General features: G+C 41.1%; 2 protein-coding genes across 5 annotated transcripts in view; one reads left to right on the top strand and one right to left on the bottom strand.

Moving 5' to 3' along the window:
• The window catches only part of LOC138742140 (uncharacterized), a 57,163-nt gene extending 56,401 nt beyond the window's left edge, over positions 1-762 (bottom strand). Inside the window, exons 1-2 of the mRNA XM_069896323.1 lie at positions 479-762; positions 78-258 (exon numbers count right to left, since the gene is read on the bottom strand). The gene's annotated coding sequence lies outside the window, so the exon portion shown is untranslated. The remainder of the gene's footprint in view (positions 1-77; positions 259-478) is intronic.
• Positions 763-917: 155 nt separating this feature from the next.
• Positions 918-20,508, top strand: LOC138741546 (splicing factor, proline- and glutamine-rich-like). Of its 4 annotated transcripts, XM_069895785.1 has the most exons (14): positions 918-1,721; positions 2,877-3,178; positions 3,392-3,487; positions 3,665-3,861; positions 4,127-4,211; positions 4,308-4,422; positions 7,635-7,671; positions 8,596-8,646; positions 9,798-9,943; positions 12,235-14,861; positions 15,776-16,042; positions 18,363-18,415; positions 19,365-19,430; positions 20,412-20,508. In XM_069895785.1, the coding sequence occupies exons 1-10, from the start codon at positions 939-941 to the stop codon at positions 12,367-12,369; spliced, it is 1,947 nt and encodes a 648-aa protein (XP_069751886.1). In that variant the 5' UTR covers positions 918-938; the 3' UTR covers positions 12,370-14,861; positions 15,776-16,042; positions 18,363-18,415; positions 19,365-19,430; positions 20,412-20,508. The 4 variants fall into 4 exon arrangements, with proteins under 4 accessions (XP_069751886.1, XP_069751885.1, XP_069751887.1 ...); XM_069895784.1 differs by having other exon boundaries at positions 12,235-16,042; XM_069895786.1 differs by lacking the exon at positions 8,596-8,646 and having other exon boundaries at positions 12,235-16,042.
• The last annotated feature ends 1,507 nt before the right edge of the window (positions 20,509-22,015 follow it).

Below are 22,015 nucleotides of genomic sequence, written 5' to 3'. Positions count from 1 at the left end.
ACGCCTGCCAGCATTCTCCCATGCCTCGATGAAGGGCTCAAGCCCGAACGATCGGTTATGTGTTTTTTATTTTTTACCTTGGCTGCATAAAGGACAGTAGGACTTGCTGAGCTTCTCCAGCGTTCTGGTGCCTTCACGTCAGATTTTTCGTGATACCCAACGACTCGAGGGTGATCCCTTCAATAAAATGTGCTGCTGAAGGCACACAAAAAGCTTCCTTCCTCCCAACAGCCATCAGAGGGATTGCAAAGGTGGTGGCTGAGGAAATCAATGAGGAAAACGTTACATTTTTATAGGTTACAGTAATGACTTCACATGGGGTGGGTGGGAAATTAATGGGGAAAGGAACAGGACATGTTTTTAAAATTTCAAAAAGTATAAAGTTTTCAAAAATTATTATATATATTATATATTGCAGCAGAGGTTTCATTTTATGTTATCATTTTAAAATGATAGAAATGTATTAGCAGAGATGCACCTTCAACATGAATGGTTGCGATCAACAGTATTATGCAAAAGGTGGAGGCTCTTCGAATTTTAAAATTGCATCGATAAATCATGCAAATTTATGACATTTATGGACCACAGTAGGAAGGACAAATTTGCTAACAGATCAAGCATGGCTACACTAAACATTTCTGGAGTATATTAGTGAAGGCTTGAGGATTAATGCCTCCACTCGTATTATATACGATTAATAACGTTAGATTAGATGCAAAAGTGGAAGATTAGATGCAAAAGTGGAGGCTCCAACGTCAATGAGGCCTCACATGGGACGAACGAGACCAGCGGCCTCCACGAAGGAGGACAAGGCACTCCCTGCGCCTCGCGAAAGCAGCAGTCCTTTGTCTGCAGAGCAGCAGCAGGCGATTGGTCGCTTGGCGGCCAGTGCCGTTAATTGACGTCCGTCGGCACCAATCGGTGCTGGGGACCTGCGCATGCGGTGCGGCCCCCCAACCAATCGGAGGTCCGCGGCGCGGGATTCTGGAGCCCTATATAAGGCGCCCGCGCCCGCCTCAGCCCTCGACGGGCGCCATTTTGTGCACTCCTCCACGCCACTGATTGGGAGCGCAGGCTGCGAATCCGACTTCAAACTCGACGAGATGTCTCGGGATCGCTTCAGGAACCGCTCCGGATTCCAGAGGCGCGGCGGGATGAGCCCTCCTTTCCGCGGCGGCGGCGGCGGCGGCGTCAACCGCAACAACATCCCCAACCGCCCCAACGGGGCGGGAAACCCGGCCGAGGCCCTCAAGCAGCAGCCGGCGCCCTCGGCGCAGGGCCAGGCGGCCTCTCCGGCACAGCCCCCGCCTCCCAAGTCGGCGGCGCCGGCCTCTCAGAAGTCGCAGGAGCCCGACAAGAAAAACGGCGACGCGGCGGCCGCTCAGGCGCCGGGGGCGGCCAGAGGCGGCGGGGGGAGCGGCGGCGGCGGCGGCGGCGAGGGCAAGCCGCCGTACGCGGGCGCCGCCGAGGGCCCGGGCCGGCAGCCGCGCGACTCCAAGCCCAGCGAGAGCGACCTGCGCCAGGCGCAGGAGGTGCTGCGGGCCCAGCTCTCGCTGCTCCGCAAGCCGGGCGAGAAGACGTACACGCAGCGGTGCCGCCTCTTCGTCGGCAACCTGCCGGGCGACATCACGGAGGACGACTTCAAGAAGCTCTTCGACAAGTACGGCGAGCCGGGCGAGGTGTTCATCAACAAGGGCAAGGGCTTCGGCTTCATCCGCCTGGTGAGTGCGGCCCGGGCCGCCTAGCGGTGGCGGGCGGAGCGCGCGCGCGCCCGTCCCCCCGGCCGCCCCGCGCGCGCCCGTCCCCCCGGCCGCCCCGCGCGCGCCCGGCCCCCCGGCCGCCCCGCGCGCGCCCGGCCCCCCGGCCGCCCCGCGCGCGCCCGGCCCCCCGGCCGCCCCGCGCGCGCCCGGCCCCCCGACCGCCCCGCGCGCGCCCGTCCCCCCGACCGCCCCGCGCGCGCCCGTCCCCCCGGCCACTCCGGCCTCGGGCGCGTCGCGTCCTTGCACGCAATTGGAGCCACGCCCGCGCCTGAACGTACCCTGAGGGACGGCGGCGGGAGCCCTCGGATTTGCATGTCGGGAAAGACGTGACGTGGGCACAAGCCCCTCAGGACCTTGCCGCCCCTCCATTTATTGTCAACGGTTCTCCCTCAATGCACCTGCATTTAAAATCACACAATTCGACCATCGTGGCGAATTAAATCTCCACCTCGAAGTTGATTCAATTCTATCAGGATGAAAGCATGACGTCAAGTTTGTATTGCACATACTCAATCCTCGTAGACGAGCCGCAGTGTGAATCTAGCATAAGAATCCAACCCATATGCATCAAGTGAGTAATCAATTTCCTCCAAATTGAGAATGTCAGTATTCTTTTGGCCTCGTTTTCGTTAAAGATTTCGTAGATTTACTGCCTTGAGCGTCTGCTTTTGGGCATCGCCGGACAAATGTTTCTTTAAGCTGCATTTCAATACAAGGACGGGCAAGAAGGAGGGCTCAAGGGAGGTTAGCTTCGGTGCTCAGTCAGAAGTCTGATGGCAGAGGTGAGGGGGAAGTAGCCTCCCTAAATCTGAAATCCAGTCCTGGCGTCGGGCCCTGCCTGCCTGCTTGGAGATGTGAGGCATCTGTTGTCCCACTGGGTGCATCTAATTAGTCTGGTAAGCGGCCCACCAGGAGTTCCCCGACGTCTTTCCCTTTGGAACGTTAGCTTCAAAAAAAAATCTGAGGAGGAGGTGGGAATGTTGTACAGCTCCCGAAATCGACAAATTGAACCGCAAATATCCTTCAAGTTTGCATGCTTCCTGAGCAATTTTTGGTTGGTACAAATATTTTTTGGCAGATCCAACAAAATACTGTTTTTTTTTTTCCCCCCTTTAGGAAAGTCGAACTTTGGCTGAAATTGCCAAAGCAGAACTTGATGATACGCCCATGAGAGGCCGACCACTTCGTATCCGTTTTGCCACACACTCTGCTGCATTGACAGTACGCAATCTGTCCCCCTATGTCTCAAATGAATTGCTCGAGGAAGCATTCTCTCAGTTTGGACAAGTGGAGAGAGCTATTGTCATCGTGGATGATCGCGGCAGATCAACGGGCAAAGGCATCGTCGAATTTGCTACAAAACCAGCTGCGCGGAAGGCACTCGATCGATGCAATGAAGGAGTATTCCTTTTAACTGCGTAAGGAAATTTGAATTCTGTCACTTGGAGGCTCTACAAAGTAACTCGAGTACTTGCTGAATGACGCGATAATTTCACGAGCATAAGGTCATTTGTGTCTTTCATTCCCATTTACTATTTACTTTTCAATAATGCAACAATACAGTATCCATGTGGCTTCAGGTAGTCCCAAAATCAAAAATGAATTGTCAAATTTTGTTTACTGCCTTGTAGGTCTCCTCGTCCTGTAATTGTGGAACCAATGGAACAATATGATGATGAAGATGGTCTTCCTGAGAAGCTTGCCCAAAGGAACCCAATGTATCAGAAGTGAGTTACTTTGACTTGAAGTATATCTCAGTTTAAAGCTAATTGAAATTGGGAAAAGTGGCTAAATTTCCTAACCTTGTAGTACTTGCATTCAGGCTTTTTGTATTTGCTGCAGATTTGATTTGTTTAAAGTAGTTTGATTTTTAGCAATTGATGTGGAATGTGGCAACTTTTCAGGGAAAGGGAGCACCCTCCTCGTTTTGCTCAGCACGGAACGTTTGAGTTTGAGTATTCCCAGCGATGGAAGTCTCTTGATGAAATGGAAAAACAACAGAGAGAGCAAGTAGAAAAGAACATGAGAGAGGCCAGGGATAAGCTGGAAAATGAGATGGAAGATGCATACCATGAACATCAAGCAATGTTGTTGAGGCAGGGTATGTTAGAAATTGGTTATCTAGTATTGAAATGTGCCTTTATGATACACACTGCTTAATATCAAAGTAAATGCACTTTATGAATAGAAGATAATGATATCTTTTTATTTTTTTCTAGGCATATATTAACATTGACATTATATTAACATTTTGTAAATGGTATTCTGCACATGAACTGAGTGTTATAAAGTGGGATATGATGATCTCTGCTGTGCCCATGCACTAGTTGATTAACACTTCTCTATTTTGAAAAATTTCAAACCAGATCTCATGCGGCGCCAAGAAGAGCTACGGCGCATGGAAGAACTCCACAGTCAAGAAGTTCAGAAGCGTAAACAACTTGAATTGAGGTGAGAATTTGGACCATGTGAAATTGCATTCCATGGGCTGTTTATAGATCTCAAATTTGTTAAAAATTAACTTTTTAATGTTGTTTGTGCATTCAGGCAAGAAGAAGAGCGTCGCAGAAGGGAGGAGGAAATGCTGATGCGACAAAGGGAGAAAGAGGAGATGATAAGGCGCCAGAGGGAGGAGAGCTTCCGCATGGGATACATGGATCCTGTGAGGTTTTTTCCATCTTGGGAATTGTTTTAAAGCAGTGTCCATGTCGTAATCATGAATGTTTGATTTCACATAAAACAAAAATTAGTGGGTCCATGAATCCAAAGGTATTGCCATTAATGTTAAATTATAAATGTGCCATGAATATTGTTTCCTCAGATTTTAGCTGCTTCATGTCCTGAAATATTACATTCTAAAAATCCTTTAGGAGGTTTCCATTTTACATCATTGAAGTTGGGAATGAAATCTCTTGGTATTTGCAAGATTTCAGGTGTTTGCAACTATTTTCTGAACAGTTGCTCTTTCAAATCTTCGAAATTTATTCATGCTACATTATTTCCTGGTGGCCGTGTGGAACTGGACCAGATTTGACTAAGATGAGCTAAGATTGGAACAAGTCCCTAAGCTACCATTAAGCTATACACCTTGGCTTGCTTGCCTCTGAACCACTCAATTACACTTGTGATCTGAGGTTTCTGCCTACTTAACAATTTTAGGATACATATAGCACTGTAACAGGGCCTTTAGCCCAAAGCTTACCCCATTGTCATACAACTCCAAAACATTTTGAACAGTGGGAAGAAATCGGAGAACCGAGACACAGGAAGAAAAAAAAACTAGCGCTTGAATTGAACCCTGGTTGCTGGTGCTATAGCAGCACGGTGCTAACTGGTACACTGATATCCAAGGCTTTTTCCTATTTAATGAATGCCCAGATTCTAGTTTACTCAAGTTTTGCAAAATTGTGCTTGTACCCGTGAAGCAACAATTAAATTTTCAAAAAAAATTGGACAAATTTGCTGATTTATTCGGTACATTGTATTTGTAAGCTGTAATAACTTTGAAATTAGTTAAACCAACTCTGCAGATGCCTGGTAGGGGAGAGACCGTGATCAAAATAGTCATTCTTCCAGGACCATCCTATTGCATTTTGGATGTGCTGATGCCTACAATGTCCCCAAATGTGGGCTATTTAACTGCAAAATTTGTGGTAGTCTGTGTTTGTGCTTCAATGGGCTGCTCGTCTGGTGTTGACTGTAATGAGTTTGTACATTCTCTTTGTATCTGCTTTGGTTTTCTGATGTCTGGGTTTCCTCCCACCCTTAAAAATGTAGAGTTGTAGGTCAATTGAGCAGTGTGGGCTTGTGGGCCTGTTAAGTGTCCTGTTTTTTTTTACATTGTGCTGTGATTGCAGTTCAATACACAAGTGCTAGAGAAACTCAGCAAATCATACAGCATTCTCATGTTGCCAGGAAGAAGCTTAAGAAAGGATTTAGGAGAGCTGGAAAGGGTCATGAGAAGGCCTTGGCATGTAGAATTAAGGAAAGCCCCAATGCATTTTATGCAAATGTGAACAACAGAAGGATGATGAAAAGAGGTGGGGCCAATAAAGGATAAGGGTGGCAACATGCCTTGAAGCTGGGGAGGTCCTAAATGAAAAGGACCTCAAATCACGGTGAGGTTTAAATTGAAGAGTCCTGTGTGCTGGACAATGTGGAGATTAGGGAAGCACAAGTGTTGGATCTGTTTAAAAACATTCCAAGATTGATAAGTCCCTAGGGCCAAATATACCCCAGGCTGCTGTGGGAAGTGAGAAGAGACAGCTAGGGCAATACCTATGATCCTTGGCCACAAGGGAAGTGTTGGAGGATTAGACAATAACAAATGTAGTTCCCTCTTTTTAAAAAAAGTATTGGGAAGAATCCTGGGAATGAAAGGCCAGTGAGTTTTAAAGGATAGGATCTGTGAGCATTTGGAGAAGTGTGGTTTACTCAAGGATAACATGGCTTTGCTGCTCTGTGATATTTCTAAATGACTTGGGTGAAGAGCCAGAGAGATGGGTCAGTAAGTTTGCAGGTGACATGAAGTTTGAAGGAGTTGTAGATGGGGCTGGAGGTTGTTGAAGGTTATAAGTGGCAGATGGATTTCAATCTGGAAAAGTGAAGTGATGCATTTTGGAAGGACTAACCAGGGGGCTGACTACGGAGTTAATGTTCAGTTACTTAAGAAAATGTGGATGAAAAGAGGGACCATGGGGTGCCAATCCCTGTACCCCTCAAGGTCACCGCACAGGTTGATGGGATAGTTAAGAAGGCCTATGGGATGCTTGGATTCATTAATGGGGAGATAGAATTCAGGAGTAGAAGTCATGTTACAACTCGACAAATCTTTGGTGTGACCACATTGTGTTCGGTTCTGGTTACCTCACAAAAAAGGATGTGAAAGCGATGGAGAAGGTACAGAGGAGATTTACCAAGATATTTCCTAATCCAGGCAATGCATCTTATGAGACAAGGTTAGCAGAGCTAGGACTTTATTTTGGAGTGTAGAAGGATGAGAGGAGTCTTGATAGAGGTCTACAAGATTGAGAGGCATAGAAGAGTGGACAGATAGGATCTATTTACTCGGGCAGGATCAGCAAATACCAGAGGATCAAGTTAAGGGAGGGAAGTTTAGGTGAGACGTCGGGGATAAGTTTTTGAGTTGTGGTTGCTGGTACCCCAGGGATGATAGGGGACATTTAAGAGACTTTAGACATATGGATGAAAGAAAAATAATGGATTAGGGAGGGTTTAGTACTTGGGGATATGGATTGGTACAACATCGAGGGCCAAAAGGCATGTACAGTGCTGTATTATTTGTTTTACAGATATATAACCAATGTTTCATTACTGAGCCTTTCATAGAGATATTGGAAACGAGCAAGAAGTGCCTGAATAGAATATTGCATAACTTAGTTTCTCCAGCACTTTTTTGTTGAACAGCTTTGAAATTTTCTGTTTGTACTTTTGGTCTCTTGGCGATTGAGATTTTTCTCATTACTGTAACTTTGTTGAGTCCAACTTTAATTTCTCCTTCAATGCATTTTTAACTTTCCTCTAACACATTGAAAAGTATTTTCCATTAGGTCCCATGTATCTAATTTGTTTGATATGCAAATACCATTTTTTTGTGCAGCTGTTGCATGTCAATTAAAAGTTTTACCCGTGTATTTTAAATATTTCAATGCAATTTGGGTAGAAATTGGTGTCAAGTTGAGACTTGTAGAGACTCGTGTAACTTATATTTTCCATTGTTTTGTTTTATTGGGCTGTTGTAAATTTGGGTATATAGCAGGTTAATATTGCAGAAATGAGCTTACTTAAAATTCAGTTGGACTTGGCCTGGTCACCTCTTCATATTACATTTTCTATTATCACTTTTTTTTCCAGAGAGAACGCGAAATGCGTATGGCTGGAGGAATGACAGGTAAAATGCAGGTCTTTTGGAAAATTCTGGATATTTGTAAATTTATGGTTTCAGTAATCCTGATTAGCCTAATTTTAATTATTAATGTTACTTGGTTGTTTGCTGAGGTCCAGGTGACCAGAAATAGTCAGGTACTCAAATTGACAGGTTCACAGTTATATGCTCTTTGTAAATTGGGGATGCAAATGTCATGGGTTGCTTTGACCGCAGCGTGGTCAAATCTGACCTATGAACAGACTATTTTGTAAATGATGGCAAGATAAATGTAGTGGCAACTCCATAGTTCAATGTACTTAACCTGAAATGCTGGACAGAGTTGTTTAATGGAATGTTGTCAGATGGAAGACTGAGGTACAAATTGATATTGTGGAATAGTTACATGAAGTTGTTTTGTACAATACTGGATTAGATTTTAGATTCAACTGTATTGTCACTGTGCCAAGTACAGATACAAAGCCAATGAAATGCAATTAGCATCTAACCGGAAGTATAAAGAATAGTACTATTTACAAGTAACTGCAAATAAAAGCAAACGGACAAGTATAAAAGTACTGACAGTACAATGTGGGTACAATACTGCTCAGCGGTAAGATGTAAGGGTCACAGTTCAGAAAACTTCTGCAGGTTTGAGAGTGGAGGATCCTGTATCACCTATCAGATGGAAGGAGAGTTTAAAAAGTTCACAGGGTGAGAGGCATCCCTGATGATGCTTTTTGCCCTGCACTGGCAGAGTTTCTGATAAATGCTCTCAATGGTGAGGAATTGGGTGCCAATAATCTGTTGGGTAGATTTCGCCACCCATGGGAGTGCTTTGTGATCAAATAATGGGACTGTTCCCATACCACACTGAGATGCCATTGATGGGTATGCTCTAAGGTACAGCAGTATCCTGGGACTAATGTGAGCTTTCTTGATGCTCTGCAGGAAATCCGCTGTGGCACCTTTTTGATCAGGATGGAGGAGTTCAAGGGCCACGTGAGATCATTGGAAATATGGGCACCAAGGAATTTGAATTGAAGCTTGAATCATGTTCCACTACAGTTCCATTGGTGTAGATTTGGGCATGAATGTGGCTCCCAGCATGGCTGAAGTCCACTTTGATCTCCTTGGTTATCTGGGTGTTAAAGGGTGGGTGATTATTAGCACACCACATGGTCAGGTGCTGTATCTCATCCTTGTCAGCTGTCTCATCGTTCCCCTCTGATCAGCCAACTAAATGGTGGTGTCAGGAAACTATTATGGAGTTAAAACCATGCACAGGAATACAGTAATAGGTAAAAAGGAAGTACAGAACAAGGCTCAGCCACAGCCCTCAGGGTGAGAATGGAGAGGTTGTCTAACTTAATAGATAAGGGTCTGTTAGTCAGAAAGTCAAGGTCCAGTTTCAGAAGGATGAGATGGCGAATTCTGGCGATTAGCTTGGAGGCAATCACAGTACTGAATGCTGAACTAAGTCAATGAACAGCATTCTGACCTCTGAGTTGGGGCTGTCCAAGTGGTTGTGATTCAAACGTCAATCATCAGCTTGAAGGAGGTTATGAGTCTGGTTATATTTGCTGAAATGATGAGATGAATGTATTTTTTTCTCTTTATGACAACAGTAAAGGCAAGTATTGTCAAGGATCAAACTATTAAAATACAGAAGTAGTCCACTCTTGAGGTTGTCAGTTGTTTGAAGGGGTGACTTTTGTTTTGATGTCTTGGGTACTTAATTGAAACAAATATTGGATCAGTAACTTGGCAATGGAAACTGGTTTAGTGGAATAGATGCTGGGTACTTCAGTCATTTTCAGGTTTAAAAGGATAAAACTTGTTTGAACTGATTCTATCTTGTAGGGTACAAGACTTCAAAATGTGTTGATCTTGTGCATTTGAAAGTTCTGAGACTGAAACTTGTAGAAAAACATTTTCTTTTGGGAACTTCTAATTTCTGTCCCAATTGATTTTCAGTTGTCTTTGGACTCTTCTGATATTTTTTAATTTGATTCCTGTATATTCTTCCTGATTGTAGCCTAATAGTGATGAATATTCCTTGTGAAGAATTTAGCATATTTTGTATTGTGTAAATATGATCGACACTTTTTAAATTTAGTTTCTATTGTTGAATCCTCATTCTTGAATTTCAGAACAATATACAACTGCAAACCAAAGTTTTCCACCAATGGCAGCAATGGCCTATGAAGGTCACAGTGCATTGAGTAGTCCTGGAGGACCTAGTGCGATGACTGGACAGATGATGAGCACCAGCGCAAACACCAGCGACATGGCAGGGGTAAAGCATACTGTAGTTAAGAGTGAATGCTTGAATGTATGATCTGGCTGTAGAACGGAATGTGTGAGGGTAGTGGTATAAAAATAACAAAGAGATGACTGTAATGGATTTTCTGCAGTATGAACAAATGTCCTTTTGTGTAGTTCATCTGCTTAGCTTGATGCTATTGAAACAAAGCACAAAACGGCAAACTTAGAAACCGCTTGAATAAGGCCATTGTAGGAGCTGAATAATTAGTGTGGACTTGGCATGGGAGTGGATTCAACTTTCTGAAAAGTACATATATTGTGACATGTTAATATATTTACAGGAGTTGATATTAAACAGTTTTGCTCCTTGATCACAGGATCTAATTGCCATGTCACTGCTCAAGTTTGGCTGCGCCAAACGTTTATAGGGTAGTCATTACTGCTTGTAAGTTCGATTGCAATCCGTGTGATTATAAGGCAGAAGATTGTGAATTTAACCCAGTTGAAATGCATTTAAACAAGTGTTTCACTAACTGGATTACCAAAGTTGTGAGTTAATAGAATCAGAATGTAGGATTGTGTGCTTGGGGCCAAGGCTTTGTGAGGAAATTAGGTTTGCAGGAAAACTGGGTGGGTTTCAATTTTTCTAATTGTTTTTGGTGGGGGGTTGGGGGGGTGAAATAACAGTGAACTACTTGTATTCATGCCAAGAATGATAATGTTCCATCGTAACTTCAGATTGGCTAGTGGGATATTTTGGCGATTCCAAGTGATAAGGTTGCAATTGTTCTGATACAGAAGGCTGATTGTCTATACAGTCAAATCAGTTTGGTTTTTGTTCCATAGGAAATTGATACTTTCCTGTCCAAATGTTCTGGCATTTGTAGCTGCTGTTACATACATAAATATCAAGCACATTCTTCCAGTATATAACAAACTGCAATATTGAAATTAGTGTGGATGTATTTTGTTAGAAAGTGCAGAAATCCTTGTATTTTAATGACCAGTTATATGGTCAGAAATTGTAGCACAGGAGGAAATAGGCTATCCCATGGCTCCTGTGATTGTTCAACTGCAGCAGCTAATAAATACAATTTCCCTGCATCTTAACATTGCTGATCCTGACCTTTTGGTCTGGTACAGTGAAAGGGTGCAGAAGACAGACTTAATACTTAAGTGAAAAAATGGGTCATGTGGCAAGATGGGGTGAGTAGAGGTGATATTCATAATGTGAGACTGTTGATCCTGAATGTCCAATCCAATTCCAAATGGTTGAATCATTGGTTTTCTGTTTGAGAAATTTTTCAAATCTCTGATCTTGTACTGGGTAATTATATTGGCAGTATATGCTGCAGTTAGGCTGCAGAGACATTGATCTATGAAGTAAATTGAAAGAGGCTATGCTTGTCCTCTTAACACAACAGTATGCCTTGGGTCATGGCTTACTTGCTTGCCTTATCCTCCAAATGGTTGAGTTCTGTGCAAGTGGTAAATTTGGCAAGGCATAAAAAAAACTGAGGGAAATGACCTGATAATTATGGACTTCTAATAGTGGATTCCTTTGCAGTATTTTTCTCAGGTAATCCTTGATGGTAATGATGATCCAGTGTTGTAGTACTTGTGCTGTACTGTGATTGTAGTTTGCAGTCTAAAATTTTGTACATTAAAATTTCTACAACATCGCTCCTTTAAACTGTAAAGGCATCTGATCGGATATTTTTCTATTTAAGTCAGAAACTTGGCCTATCATGACTTAATGGTGATAACAGATATTTTACTGGACCAAAATTATTTCCATTCAGTAACTATTCAGTACTACAATACTGGCGCGTTAGTCAGATTGTTAAAAGGGAAATGGGTGGGAATAAGTCGGTGGTAATTTGTGACTTCGATTAAGGCCAGTGGCTATTTAACTTGAAGTGTTAAAAATCTGCATCTCTGACATTCATTGTGGAGATTGCAACAGTGATGAACAGCTAAAAGCCCACATTTTGTGCGTATTGCACTGCATTCCTTTATTGTTAAAGTGGTTTGTTTGCACTAAAGCAGAATAGCCATTGTTCTTAAGCTGTCATAAATCATGGGAGGATTATACCCACCATGGATTCCTCCATGTGCCGGTCGGTAAACTAATGAACAACTTGCCCTCTTTTTTTCCTTTTTATGTGCCTGGTACCTGTGGATCGCCCCATTCCTGGTTGTAATCGACGAACGTTGACTACGGATGCCTTCCCTGATCTAAATGTTACACATTTTCCTCACTTTGTAATGTTCAACTTGTATGGACTTTGATTGCTACCATGTGTGATGAACTTCCAATAGCGTAATGACCGCTTTGGACAGGGAGCCCCAGGTCCAATGAATACTCAGCCCCCACGTCCTATGGGGCCTACTGGTCCCAATTTTAGTAGAGGGAGAGAAGAATATGAAACGGCTAATAAGAAGCCTAGATACTAAACTTTGTAGCCCTTTAGTGTGCATTCCAGATAGTCATTTAGATGAGAGCTCTTCATAATTGCGTTTTTTAGTTGGTGGCAAAGTTGCATTTTATGCCTATTCAGATTTGTGTATTGACTAAACTTTGTAAACTGTAACAGTTCACACTGGCACATTGTGAATGTTGAATTATGTCAAGCAAGTGAAAGTGCAAATAGGCATCTTTTTCCAGTACTTCAACTGTACACTGAAGTGCCATTAAACCTCTAGAAAGTATGCTTCATGTATTTCTTTGAGTCATTGTAGAAGCATGTTTAATTGTGCAGGCTAAATGCTTGTTTTGAAATGGTGGAATTCTGTATTTTGGTCATCTTTTTAAATTAAAACTCATTCGTAGTGCTAATTTGAAATGAGTTGTTATTAACAAAGAACAAGATCTCAGCTTTCATAAGTGGAACAGGTATTGCTGACTACTGCAAACTCTGTGCCACTTATCTCAGTCAATTGTGAAGATAATTATTTGAAGGGAATAGAATTGCACTGAAAACACAATTCACAATTGTGTGGTTTTAAGTAGTGAGGTTTTTTTCAGCCTGATATCTGAATTTTGATTTAATTTGCAGTCGGCCAAAGAGCCAAGTAGTGTTTTGCTTCACTGCACAATAGACAGTCAGGTCTTGAAACTTTTAGTCATAAATACAAATCGTCATCCAATTAGATTTCATGCAAACTTTCAAAAGGGATTCTTTGTTCTTTTGTGGATTTAGTTTTGGATAAAGTTGGACTGAACATTGTTCTAAAAGGGGTTTTTCCTTCCCTGATACTTGCAAGCACATTCAGTCAGGTGTGGCAGTGAAGTCCACTGGCATCCAAGAGTCTGGTTTGGCAACTACATTTTTAGATATGTATGTTTTCCCATATTGGGAGTGAAGGAAGGTGTTGCTGCAGCTGGTGCATATGATGTTAAATGTTTATATTAATGCTAAGCACAATTTTATTTTAACTTCTTTTAATTTGCTAGTCTGAAGATTAAATTTGAGAACCTATGGTGGCCAGCTCTGCATAATTCAGAGTGAACCTAGATTGTGAAGATCTGACCTTGGAGACAAATTGGTTTTACCTTCAGTGCTATCCATTAAAGCTGGTTTGATGCAGCAACTGTGCACCCAAGCTGACAATTTCTTTGCCCCATGGAAACAATCTATTGGCTAAGATCCAACTAGGTTGGTTGACATTGCTAAATGTTGAAGCTCCTTATTCTGGGCTCACTGATTTTTAGGCATTGAATTTTGTGATGCTGGGCTTCATCCATGGTTTGGGAAATTGATTTTTGTTTTATTTCCACTCTAGGTGTGGTAGGGTTTTTTTTAACCTTTATTTTAACAAACTCTGCTTTCCTGCAATTTGATATCTGATTTCTGGATCTTCAAATGTCACCTGTCGAGTTAAAGCAGAAGCTCTGGGGTTGCTGATATTTTGGGCAATGCCAATTGCATCACTGTTTTTGATTGTACACCTTAATCATAACATTTATTCCTCTTGTATTTTGAGTTGGGTTTATAAAATTTCATTTAGCCACAACTTGGCCTGCCCCACTGTCATTTCTGGTCCACTTAATGAAATCAGTTCATAGTGCAAGTCACTGTATGACTTGATGCCAAATGGCATTGGCTGTCTAGTTGTGCAAAACCACAGAGGTTATGATAACTCAAAACTGCAATGAAACCAAATTTCTGTTTCCTGCGTAAATAAGTAGTTACTTTGTAGTATTAGGCTTGTAAACCAATTTATTGGTCTTGTAGGAGACAGAAATTGGGGCCACCGGTGTCCCAGCTCTCAAGTTGGGATTTTGGAACGAGCAATGATAGAAATGTGTATTGAAGTAAATGCAGTAAAAAGTGCAAAAATAATGTGCACAAGATTTAGTAAACACGAGAGTTACTGGTATTGATGCACATACTTTCATCTTTGGACTTATTACATCAACAACAGCACTGGACTATTTTGTGGAATTTTGGACTTTGGAGAATTTTTTTTGTTGTGTATGTAGATATTAAAGTTCTACCATATGGGTTTGCTGTGAAACTGAGACAGGATCTGAAAGGTGGAGTTCTAAAGTCTCAGCTGATTTTCAGTTTTATTGAATTTCATCTGGTGAAAGATATTCTCCAAAAGATCTCCAGTTAATGATCCAGAAAGCCTTTTAATCTACTGACCTAATGTGGGACCAACTATTAACTTATGAAGGTTTCACCTCAGTTATTGATTGAAAAGTTGGTCCTCTTCCATCGTGAATGACTAATTGGAAAATTTCAATAATTGGAATCCGGTAGCAAGATCTGGGAGGTGCAGATCTGCTCATAAGAATGAATTTGCCACAGGATACCAGGACTACCAGAACGTGACTTCTATATCTTCTGCCTATAGAAGCTGAAGAGCTTCAATGGGTAACTGGAAACCAAGCAGTAACATGCTGTGCCAACAAATAATTGCTGTTTAGCATTGAGATAATGGTAAGTGTTAAAACTTATTTGTGGGGATGGGTGGTGGGGCATGTTTGAACATTTAACCAAATACACCTGTACACTTTTTACATGGTCCAACTAGGCCGTAGATGCAGTTTACTCGTGAGGGGCAACCAAGCTTAATCATTGATTTGCTATTTCTGAGCATAAGCTTCAGTCCAAAATTGGATATTTTTAATCAAAATTCTGGGAGTTGCAACTAGGTTTAAAGTAATTCTGACTTCAATTTGAAAATGGTGTGGGTGGGGTGGGGGGAGGGGGAGGAAGGTGGGGTGGTGGAATCCCAGGGTATGCAATGTAGTTGATACCAAAGTGTGGATAATTTGAACCCTTTCCAAATAACCCTGTAAGTGACTGCAATCAGCTTGTGGATTTAAATGAATAACTGCTCTGGCTTGCTGTTTAGTACCTTTTACAGGCTTTCAGTAACTTTATTTCTCTTCCCTTAACATTGCTGCATTTGAACATGGGTTTTGGTATATTTAGATGGGTTTGATAATTAGGTTTCTATCTTTTCAAATCTTTATGGTAACTTGGTCGATGTGGTTTGGTATATTACATGTAACTAGGGGCTTTTGTGAATCTATTGGGGAATTTTCAGTTCTTTAGGTGGTGTAAACAGAGCTTGGAAATTTTTTGAAAACCCTTTTAATTTTTTTGATGCCACAACTTGTGCATTTGGTCGCAATATATTTTTAGTGAATCCCTTTTTTTAATTGGAGCAAAGTTACTTTGGCTGAAAGGTTTGCTTACATTTTTTTTCTTGTCTATTTTTGAACTTGGTTAATGTATCAGTTAATCTGAAAACAAGGAAAGTTCAGTTGCCTTTTTGGTCTTCAGGTGCTCATTTTTGCAATGCCCATCAAGTCTGGGAACAAATTAAAATAACTTGTCTTCCCCAGTACAGTATTCTTCAGTGGAAGTTGTAACAGTTTCAGATTCTCAGGTCACATGGCAACGCATCTGAGTTACAAGCCAGCAAGTGGCTGCTGGCAGCCAATTATGCTGCAACATTGCAAGTAATGCCACTCTCCAGCGAATAAATACAGTCAGCTTGTCTGCAATACATTACATTGAGGATCTGTAGTACTGCAAATGGGATTGGGCAGTAAGACCTGGAGAATAGTATTCCTGCTTGTTCTGCGGTACACAGTACAGACTGCATACAGGTATGTACAAATAACTTGTTAAAATGTCTTTCGTAATTTCTTAAGTCAGTGAAATGGTTCAGGCATCACCCTTCTGACAGTGTGATTACAGTGCAGCACTTTAAGCGGTTGGACTATTAGCATTCATTGCTGACTAGTATCAATGATGCATTACAGGCCAAGTGATGTACAGCTACTAGTGCAGCTTTGAAATACTGTTGTACCACAGCATTAAGATCTCAGTGTGTCTGTGGATCATCAACTAAGAGGTAGATGTACCTTCTGTCTTCAATTGTATATTTGGATATGTGATGTGGACTTCAAATAGGAATGTTGTAGCTTATCTATTCAACATATCTTTTTCTAAACACTGCACCTGCCTTGAGTTTTGCCAAGACCATAAATAAAGCAGCATGATCAACAAGTACATGTGCTGTAGGCCACTTATTGCCATAACTGGAATGACACTTGTAATAATGTTTGGGGTTTGGAAAAGGGAAGGGGTGGGTGTGCAATTGCCTGCAATTGTGAAGGGAATGGCAGCTTGATCTGCCAACTGAATTTGGAATTGTGGCAATTTAATCAGCTTGCTCATGATGAGCCTCTGTCAGATCCCTGTACCATGAATGTTTGCACCTCTTGATTGTACTTGGTTTATCTCCTGTAATGTTTAGTATAGCCCAGATGTGGTTTTTGCCTTTTACCAAGTCAGCTTTGTAATGACTAACTACAATCTGTCTTGATCATTGGACTATCTGGCCAGAGATCCTAAGACCAGACCATGTATTTGAATGTAGGAAGATCCGTTACAAGTTTGGCAGAATTTTTAACAATACTTGCCTGTTGTATATGGCAAGTATAATTTCTGTAAATGTCATTCATTACTTCAACTGATTTATACTGCATCTGATACTACGTACTGAAAAGTAGTTTATTAATTTTGGTAGGAAATTCTTGCATCTTCCTTGGACTTGGTAACCAAGTATTTGCCCTTTTGGCATCTGACTACTCATTAAAATTAATTACATAACTGGAATGGGCCTTGGCCAAATCACAGTATTTTGGGTTTGCTTTCTTTGAGACTGTTGATCAGCAAATGGCTTGCTTGTCAATTCATTAAGAGATGAAGTGATGTGCTCCAATCTTATGGATCACATATGATCAGTATTGGGGTTGATATAGTCATTAGTTTTCTGTTAAGTTTATCTCTGCAAACTTCACATCCTTGAAACCATCTAGAGGAAAACACTTGGTGATCATGGTGGTATGTTGGACTTGACTGCTTAGATTGTTTGGGTGAAGTTGCTGTGAAGAATGTTTTAAGATTAGGGCAGAAGATGTAAATATTGTCATGGTCCTTGACATTGTTCTGTTCTTTGACCATTTTATGGTGGTTATCCTGTTGCAATGCTGGGATTTTGACACAAGAGTCATCTGCAGTATTCTCGAGTGCAATCTTGATTTGGTTTAATTGATTAACAAGCTGACAACAAGATTAACACTATGCAATATTGAAGCTGAAGTGTTGATCACATTTGTATTCTATATTTGGAAGACATACTTAGTCAAAGAAATTATTGCCTCTTTAGAATGAGCAATGAAGTATGCTTTCTGTAAAAAGCAATTTCTGGCTTGTCCCTAGAGCTGAAATCATGGATCAATTCATTACACTGGACTTTGGGGTTCTGAAAATAGATAGCTAAGTGTCTGCACTGTATTCCATCTCAATTATTCTCTAAGACTGAGCTTTTTCAGTTCAATTTGGCTACAATATTTTGAGCCTCTGTGCAGGAGAGTGATGCCAGAACATACATAATAGGGATATTTGGTATCTATTAGTGTTGTAAATGAGGTTGGAATCATTTCTGAGATGAGTGTAACTTCCCTTACACTTGCCTGATTAGGCATTTATTTTTGTGCTAGTTTGGTCAATCTTATTTGGCCTGTTCAAACTTAAAATTTTTAATTTGAGTAGTTTTAACCCTGTTCCGAGTGCCATAATTGCCTAAGTGAAGCTTGGCTTAAAGCATAAATTCTTGCTTTGCTCCTTTCTGTCGGCCTATGTAGGCAAGTCAGTACAAAGTACACAAGTGCTTTCTGATGCACATCAGTTGTAACCTCTTTCAAGTTTACTTGTTCTTTCCCCATAAATATTAGTCAATGGGTGCTACTGTGGAAACAGTGGCACTGAGGCTACCGGGGAATTTGGTCAACTTTTGTATACCAGATCTACATTTGGGCTGTATTTGTATGGCAGTTTTCCAATGTAATGTGATCTGAGCAGATTTATCAATGTATCAGCTGGCATTAAGCTCTTACTAACTTAATGTGTTCTCTTTAGGCATGGAAAGAGCTTGATGCACGTTGACAGGCTACTGGTATATTAAAATACTGGTAAGTAACTGCTAAGTTCTAAAATATTCTGGAATAGACTTGATCACATTTTAAGTTTTGTAGTATATTTGAAGCTAGAAGATAAGGTATTTTTCATTTGCACAATGGCAGGGAACAGTTATTTGGACCTTAGTCCTTTCCTGAGGAATCTTACCTGGAAACCAGCTATCTCATTCACCCTAGAGGAACCCAGCAGATCAGGCAGCATCCATGGAAGTTTAAAAGAGCCCCGAAACTTTTGCTTTCTGCAGTTTGAGTTCTTCCACAGCTTTATGTTCTCCAGTTAACCAGCAGTCTCCTCTATCGATGCATTCACCTTTTTGGTTATGGCACTTTGTAACCCATTAGTGTATGTTTTTGGTTACTTCTCACTGCCTCTGTCTGGGTGGAGAAAAAAAAAATCAACTTGAAAGCTTCCCCTGAGAAGTCAAACTCAATTTAAGATTCTGCAACCCTGGCTGCATCCTTGCCATCATATCTTTCCTGAGCAGTGGTGACCAGAACTAAATGCATCCCATGGGCAATTAGTTTGTCATGTTGGGTAGACCTTTGATTTACTGATTTATTCCTAAAAAGTGTAGCACATTTTGGTTGGAACAATGCTGCAAGGGGTTCTTGTGTTATCCTTGTGTCTATGCAGGTTTCCTCTGGGTCCTGTAGATCCATCCCACATTCCAAGGTGTATTGATGACATCAGAATTTTTGAGCTTGTTGTCTAAAAAGGCCTATTAGATTTTTTTTCAATTAAATGTATGTCACTAGGCACAAGTAGGTTGTTGCGTCTGCCTTTGCAGGTGAACACTCTTCTGATTCTAAGTCTGTTAGCTCATAAGCGCTGACTAATGTATCTATTGATGAACACAATGCACCTTGTCAGTGTAGCCTACTCCGTTAAGAAACCAGTTTATAATGATACAAGCTTGTGCTGATTTATGCTTTCTTTTTTCAGATTCTGTGTAAAGCCACATACCAGACTATTTAACATCTGGTCAGTCATTACACGTCATGAAGAGGGGTAAGTATATAAAACGGAGGATGTTGAAGACCAATAATCAATGATTTTTTTGTCAAAGTAGGTGCCTGTCTGGGAATCCTTCCAAATTTAAGACTTGTATTTTCAGTTGGTATCCAATTTTAATACATTCGTGTCTTAGCATTTTTATTGGTCTGCACCTTGAGAACAGAATATTGTTGAACTATGAAAATAACAGCTTGAAAATGCTATAAAAGATGTTGTAGTTAGCACTTAATTTTTCAGTAGTCAGTAACGATGGCAGCATTTGGATGGAACTGCCCAAAAATCCATGTGTACCCAAAAGGTTTGCTGGTGTTGAGATTGAACAGTGAGTTTCGCATGATGTCAAGTATCATACTTTACTATCAGCTGGAACCAGAACTTTTGCAACCACTTAGGTAATTTACATCCTTGATCTTAGATGTCCAGTTTAATCAATTGAATACCTCCTGAGACTGGGCTATGATCTGCAGTAAAGAGCTAGATGGCTGGATTCATTTGCTTGGGCAAATATGAATTGAAGAGTTGGGTACATTCCGTAGATGGTGGGCTACCTATCATGTGCAAGACAATGGAGGGTCACAATGTTGGCAGATAATTCATTTTTTCAGATCTCTTGGAATCAGCATCAAGGTCAAGCGTACATGGCAATGCTACAAAATGTGCCTTGCAATATAACAACAATTGCAGAGATTCACATTCACTGCCTATTTTCAGTTGCACGGGCTGCAGTTGTGCTTCATCATGTGACCTTAAGACAGTGAGATACCCGAACTGGGTGGTTAACTTACAGACCTAAGGCAAATTTCTGTTTGGGTTATTCATCTGTCACAAAAGATTGATCGGTACCAAAACCATCTCAGCACTGACATCAGACAAACCTGCTACAATGGGAAATTTTGTGATGGCATGAATACATTGGACTATTTGAAATGAACAGATTTTCAGCAAGACTAATTTTATTTCTTTAATTCTCCTCAGGATCTTGGATGGAGGATTGCCCGAATCACAACCTCATTTCATGACACCCATTTATTTTTGTCAATGTAAATAAAGTCACTAAGATTTGTGTTCAAAATTGTGTTCTTTTGTGGGGATATGAGATGCAACTTGGGCTGTTGCTTTGAAGAACACATGTATGATACTGAAAGAGCTGTTTAAAAAAAATCAAGAAGCCTTGTCTTGGTCAGAATGGTTGATTTTAGAATGGTGCTTGCCTTATTTTTCCAGGTAACTATAATCAAATTTATTGGAGTAGTCCAATTTATTGGCCATGCTTCAGTTTGTGCATGGTAATATTGAGGCTCTTTTTGATCTTGTTTTAATTGTTGTTTTATGATTTATTTTTTAACTCTACAAAATATATCCTGGTGTCCAATGTTGTAAGATGACTGCCTCAATCCAACTATTTTCAGTGTTCTCCAAATTGCCTCTAATACGTTAATATCTCCAAGAAGAATAACTGGGACATGACCTCTTATTTTTCCATTCATTTTCTGGCAATAAACATTTAGGGTTCCTAATTAGTGCCTGTATGTTCATGCAATTTGCAAAAAATTGGAAGGTGTACATATTACTATTCGCTAATTATGCCAATAGTTTCTTTGCCATCCAGTCTATCTATTGCTCAAAGTTGGGTCTCACAGAATGCTTTCATTGTCCACAATATTTCTTGAAATTTTAAGTGTATGCCATCAAATTCTCATCCATCATTTGTAGAGTTTAACAGCATGGAAACTGATCATTTGGCCCAATTTGTCAGTTCCAAACAATTTGCCTACATTTTGCCCATATCCAGATATGCCCACAAATCAAGAGTTTGGGCAGAAATAATGTCATTAATACAGGAAGGTGCTTGGTAAGCTGAAGGTGTGAAGTAGGAGGTTGATAAACAAGATAAGACCCCATGATATTCCAGGTAAGGTGCAAGTGTGGACAGAAAATTGGCTGGCATGAAGGCAGAGTTGGAATAAAGGGAGCCATTTCTGGTTGCTGGTGTCCTGTAGGGGTCAATGATGGGTCTGTTTTGCACAATATCAGTGATTTTTCGATGATGGCTTTATGTTTACATTTGCAGACAATACAAAGATAAGTAGAGTGGCAGGTGGTATTGAGGAAGCGAAGTTTCCAGATTGGAAGACTAGCTATGAAAGTGACAGATGAAATAGTGTAGGGAAGTGTATGGTCATGCACAAAAAAATAAAGGCAGACTAAACGGGAAGAGAATTCCAAAACCAGAGATTGAAATGGTCTTGGATGTTCTAATGCACAGTTGACTGGATCAGCCATTCTCAATGGGGGGAGGGGGGGGCATAGCGCATTATGTAAAAGTTTTTTTCATCTCGTGTAACAATTATTTTAATGTAGTAAGCAGGAGAGAAGTACAGAAGAAACCAAAGCTTCACTACTTCCCCATAAATTGAGCAGAGTCCTCAGGGCCATAGCCAAAAAAGTTGAGATTTGCTGCTCTTAGCTTGCAGGTTGAATTGGTGTTACAGAAGACTAATGTAATATTACTATCCATTCTGAGAAGACAAATCTAAAAGTAAGAATAATGCTGAAGCTTTACAAGATAACTGATGATC

This window comes from Narcine bancroftii, chromosome 8, assembly GCF_036971445.1.
Source record: "Narcine bancroftii isolate sNarBan1 chromosome 8, sNarBan1.hap1, whole genome shotgun sequence".
Taxonomy (NCBI): domain Eukaryota; kingdom Metazoa; phylum Chordata; class Chondrichthyes; order Torpediniformes; family Narcinidae; genus Narcine; species Narcine bancroftii.
The sequence above is the reverse complement of the archived record's forward strand: the minus strand, read 5'-3'. Positions and strand labels throughout refer to the sequence as shown.